Genomic DNA, 5,537 nt, shown 5'->3' with positions numbered 1-5,537 from the left:
GAACAATCTAACAAATATCATTGACAAATATCAAAATCCACAAAATACCATCAACGGGTACGAGTTAGATACTAATAAACAAAATACAATCTAAGAAATGACATTGAGAATTATCCAAGTCTAAAGAAATATGATTTTGCCTAAGAAATATCGTCACTGTTTGACTTCAGTTCATTTCACGATGTTAATTGCATGCTTCATTCCACGATACTTAAATGGAGGGATGCTAATGAAACCCTACCCGAATGATATTTCTGGAACAAAGAAAGTTTGTACAATGATATTTCATAAAACTTGTACTTGTTGAAACATTTTTTTTAATAAAATTATATGCTTGTTTAGTGATATTTCTTGGAATTTTCTCAATAAGGAGCCTCTACGGATGGTCAGGCGCAACGGCGACATTTTGCGTGGCCATTCAAATTTTGCTGAAAGGAGAATAAACTAGCGCGAGATGTAACGATGGCGGCGAGGCGGGCGAGCGACAGACAAGGTTCGGTTCGGTTGGGTAACGCCAACGCCGCTGCCCCCTTAATGCGTCCACGCACGCACAACGCCTTCTTCCTCAAGGCCGGGATGATACCCTCGCGTCCCCAACCCAACCACACCTAACCTCATTACCCACACCAATCCATCCATCCATCCATGCATGCATCAACCCGTCCTAACTAATTAATTACACGAGAAATTAATTAACAGTAATTAGCCCTTGATAAGTACTGTAATTAGATGAGATTATGCTGGCTAATTTAGTTGATATGAACTACAGATTGATTAACAGAACGGTATTTTGATTAACCAACAGTAGCAAAGTTTTTTGTGCTGGAAATGGAGAGGCTTTGCAATATGCAACTACAAAATCGAGATTATTGCGACTACATGATCAAGATTGGGCTAGATGCATCTATCGGTGGGGGTGATCAATCCTGACGGTTGGATGGGCCGCCGTCGGGGCCTTTCCGGCCGACGCCGCCGCCGGCGTTGCAGCCTGCGTGGGCCGCCACCGCCGCCGAGGATGCCACCAGCGAGTACACCATGCCCACCTGCCGGTGCACCTCCTCCGTGATCATCTGCCGCATCATCGCCATCAGCCACGGGTCCTGCTCCAGCCGCGCTTTCTCGCTCGCCACGGCGGCCGCCTCCGGCGAGCCGGTGGAGGCGGCGGGGGCTGGCGCCGCCGCGGCGCCCGGCGGGCTGAGGGACAGCGACGTGGGCGGGTCGGGCGGCGGAGTCGCTGCCGCGACGGGCACCATGGCGTGCTCGAGCGCTCCCACGACGGGCACCATGGCGCGCTCCATCGTGGCCACGGCGGGCGCCATGCCGGCGGGAGGTGCGGCCACGCACAGCCTCTTGGCCGGCGGCCGTGGCGCAGGGGCGGCAGCGACGACGGCCGCCGGCGCGGACGGCGCGCGGACCGCCACCGAGTCGTCGCTGGTGTCCTCCTCGTCATCGTCGTTGTCCTCCTCCGTGAGATCCATGGACTGGTACGACACGGACGCCACCGAGGCCGCGGCCGCCGCCGCCGCAGCCGCCGCCCTGCGGTTCCGGCGGAGCGAGGAGTTCCAGTGGTTCTTGACGGAGTTGTCGGTGCGGCCGTCGAGGAGGCGCGCGATGGTGGCCCACTTGTTGCCGTAGCGGCCGTGCGCGGCGACGATGAGCGCGTCCTCCTCCGGGGTGAAGGGGCGGCGGTGCACCCCGGGGTTGAGCTGGTTGCACCACCGCAGCCTGCACGACTTGCCGGACCTCCCGGGCACCTCCTCGCTGATCGCCGTCCAGTTCCGCGGCCCGTGCCTCGCCACCGCCGCGCGCAGCAGGTCGTCCTCCTCGGGGCTCCACGACCCCTTGATCTTGGCCCCCGACGCCGACCCCTCCCCCGCCACCACCATTCTCGATCTCCGCTCGCCGCCGGTCGGTCGCCGCTCGCGCGTGGGGATATTAAAAGGCCCGCGCCGCGCGCGTCCGTCGGTTCGGCGTTAGGTGGTGGGGGCTTTACAGTTTGTGGCGCGCGCGCGAGAGGCGTTTTCGAGAGAGGGGAGGGGGGGTCTTTTTCTTTTGGGCGTTTTCGGTGGTTTTCCGCCGTGCGTTGCGTGGCGTGGCGTTGCGTCGCGTGGCTTCGGACGAGGAGACGACGACGACGACGTCGTCGTGGTGGTGGGGGTGGTGGGACGCATGGGCAACGAACCGCCATGGCATGAGCTCCAACGCCTCTCTCTCTGCCCTGCCCTCGTCACGTCCGCTGTTGGCGCATGCGGTTCTCGCCGTTACATGGATGGATCACGCGCGCGCGCGTGCATGCGGTGATCGGTGCGGGGGGTTTGCTGCGCGCGGGCCGTGTCGTCGGGGGTGCGCGACGTGTCGCGGGAGGTGGAGCCGCCCGTGGAACTACTGGAGCGAGGCAGGCGGCTCGGCTGGCTGTTACGATGATTACGTCTTCTTACTCACTCTGTCCCAAAAAAAAACAATTCTTCGGTTTCTATGACTAGCGTTTGACTATTCGTTTTATTTGAAAATTTTTTAATAAATTAGAAAAAAATTAGTCACACGTAAAGTATTATTCATGATTTATCATCTAATAAAAAAATATCAATCGCAAAAAAATTTAAATCAGACGAAGAGTCAAAGATTATAGGTAAAAAGTGAAAGATTGGTTTATTTTGGGACGGAGGGAGTATGCCAAAGGGAGTGCGCCTGGTGTTAGGGGTGTGCCGTCGTTGTGTGCGTGGCTTAATTTTGTGGGGACCGATCTTTTTTTTGCTTGGACTTACTCCATTTCGTATTATATGAATTTCTACTTTTACCTTTATTTATCCATATATCAATAAATATGTGTTATATATATATATTTATATTCATTAACACACATATAAATAAATCAAGAAATTCTTATAAACAGAGGGAATATTTCATAAAGTTGATTTTAATTTCAAAAGGACTCCATGATGTCATCCCGTTCGGGACCGCATTTTGTTTGGAACCGATACCCCCGCATCAGCACATAAACTGACTATTGCCTTGCATCTCCATCTCACTCTCATCATCCCCCGTCCTTCCCCTAGCCTACATAGGCCAACTCCTAGTGGTGCTTCCCCGCGCGCCACCGCCGTTTATCTTTATTGCGCCCGCCGACACCAATCTTCACCCGTGACTTCGATCTCCGCTCACGATGCTGTCGACGCTGATCTCTGTCCACACTGCTCCCCTCTACACTTCTGTTGTGAAGCGAACAAAACTGGCACCGATCAACGGATAGCCATGCTGGATTTTAGGAATATACACTTAATGATATCTCCGGTGTACTTTCTTGGAGAGCGAGTCAAACCCAACACTGATGACATGTTAGCAATGCGGCTTAATTAATAAGAATAACATGCACTGATATGGAAAGATATCATCTCTACCGACTAGTTGTACAAACTGACATAACCACACTGTTATGCACTGATAGGTTGAAGAACCATTGCCATGCATGAATAACCACCATGAGGGTAATCACTCACATCTCTCTCGATAGACATCGATCCTTTTTGCTGTAGACAGACAGGCAGCTAGCTAGAGATATGGAGTCATGGAGATGGAGACATGCATGTATGTGACCTGTGAACTGTCAGGGTTAGTTTAGGGATGGGGGCGATGGATGGCCCAAAGAAAGCATGAGCTTCACTGTCACATCTGGTTCGGTTCGGTTCGGTAACGTACTGCCGGCCGGTAGTTCATGGAAAGCGCAGCATCAAACAAAAAGTTCACGTTGTAACAAACCTGCTGCTGGGTTACTTGGACAACTGGCAAACACTAGTGCTACTGTAGCTGCTGCCCATGCCATATTAATTGCCATGTCATTTTTTTTGGTCATATACCAATAAAGTGACTGTCAGTAGCATGCAGCTACTTGATCGGAAATTGGAACATGCGTTTTTCTTGTTTTAGCAGCCATGTAGTAACCTTTAATTACGTGTGTTTGATTGCAGGAACGTTGGTTGGATTCTTATTTAAGGTTGGGAAAAAATATAGAGAATGATTGTTTGGCTTTTTCATGTCATATTTGTAAAAAAAAATAATTTGTGAATAAAATTTTATATATGTATTCTTAGCGATTTAAAAGGCAAAGCTGGAAAATAAACTTCGGTGAAAATATATGCTTAGTTAAATATAGGAAATTTGATCGGACAACATAGGTATATATGATAAATTTCACAAGTTTGACATAATCTGAGTAAATAATTTATTGTCATGATAATATTTATTTATCACATATCAAAATAAAAGCTAACTATATACTACTTGCTGGAATTAATGGTTAGGCTAAGGACCATGTGTAGAATAATTCTTAGGAAAATCACAAAAATTCATCTCATAAAAGCATGCATGTGAATCTTTAGTACCATCTTGCTTGTTCTATAAGACTGACACCTCCTTGAATATGAGAGTGCTCTTTAGGCCTTTGAGCAAAAAAGAAAAAGAGAAACACACGCACGCTCGCTCGGGCACAGGCCAGGACGAGCCGGGTGGCGCGCGCATGAATGGTCCGTTAAAATTGGTTCCTCGTGCTTGCGCAGACGTGGTTTCCTTTTACAATTTTGTTTTGCTACATGAAATAGAAATTCCGGTGTTAGTTTTGAAAACTTATCAGATTCTTCCTTGCGTGAGATAGCGTAGAGTCCGGATAGGTTACACGCGGTCTATCCGGTTCGGTTACGATATGGTAGGCGTGCTGATCACACGTCCTATAAATACCGAACCGCTACCTCGTTGCAACATACATGAAAAATAATCTAGGGTTTGTCTTTTCCTCTGTGTTGCGCCACCACCGCCGTCTACTCCATCCCCTTCGCAGGCGTGCACTGGCGATCGGGAGAGCAGGTCTTCGGAAACATCGCCCTCGTCTTCCTCGTCGATCGGTTGCGGCTCGCCGTCATCAACATCCTATGTCGTGAGTCATCAGTGCTGCTCCCAATCCTTCAGAACAACCTTCTGTACAGGTTAATTATGTTTAATCTAGTTCTGCATCTGTTTAATCTATTCATGTGTACCTCTTTCGTATACATGTTTAGATTAAATATATCCATGCATGTTGGTTGATCTATGTGTTGCCGTGCTTTTGTTTTACAATATCATGATTTATTTATGCGATAGGTTAAATCATTATGTGCTTATATGTTCAACACTACCTAGACTTCCTGCCAAATACTTCTATAACACCTATTCAAGTATCTAAAATGAAATCAAATGTGCTAAAATTGAAGACTAAACGTGTTGTGATCTAAGAGAGTAAGATCACGAAACAGAAAAATGGGACAAGTGGCGGAAAAGGATTCCCCTCGCTTATCCTGGTATCGTGAATTTGAGCATACGCAAACGATCTATTACTGTTGCGAATGTGGGCATTATGCCACATGATTGTGGGATTTCCGCCAAATAGGAGGAATGGTGGACTGTCCTGCACCAACAAAACAAACTATATATATGATGAGGACGGTTAAGGTCACGCAGATAGGGAGAGGGAAATAACGGCCAAAATAAATAGAAACCTTAATTCAAGC

General features: G+C 48.7%; 1 protein-coding gene across 1 annotated transcript; it reads right to left on the bottom strand.

The window, feature by feature from the left end:
* Positions 1-712: 712 nt before the first annotated feature.
* On the bottom strand, positions 713-1,988 carry LOC121054543 (transcription factor MYB77-like). The gene has a single exon (XM_040524578.1). It carries the CDS (start codon positions 1,884-1,886, stop codon positions 921-923), a length of 966 nt encoding a protein of 321 aa, XP_040380512.1. The 5' UTR covers positions 1,887-1,988; the 3' UTR covers positions 713-920.
* Positions 1,989-5,537: the final 3,549 nt, after the last annotated feature.

This window comes from Oryza brachyantha, chromosome 5, assembly GCF_000231095.2.
Source record: "Oryza brachyantha chromosome 5, ObraRS2, whole genome shotgun sequence".
Taxonomy (NCBI): Eukaryota; Viridiplantae; Streptophyta; class Magnoliopsida; order Poales; family Poaceae; genus Oryza; species Oryza brachyantha.
The sequence above is the reverse complement of the archived record's forward strand: the minus strand, read 5'-3'. Positions and strand labels throughout refer to the sequence as shown.

Excerpts from the sequence above, each read along its gene's own strand:
- LOC121054543 (XM_040524578.1), bottom strand. The coding sequence starts at position 1,886 with ATGGTGGTGGCGGGGGAGGGGTCGGCGTCGGGGGCCAAGATCAAGGGG.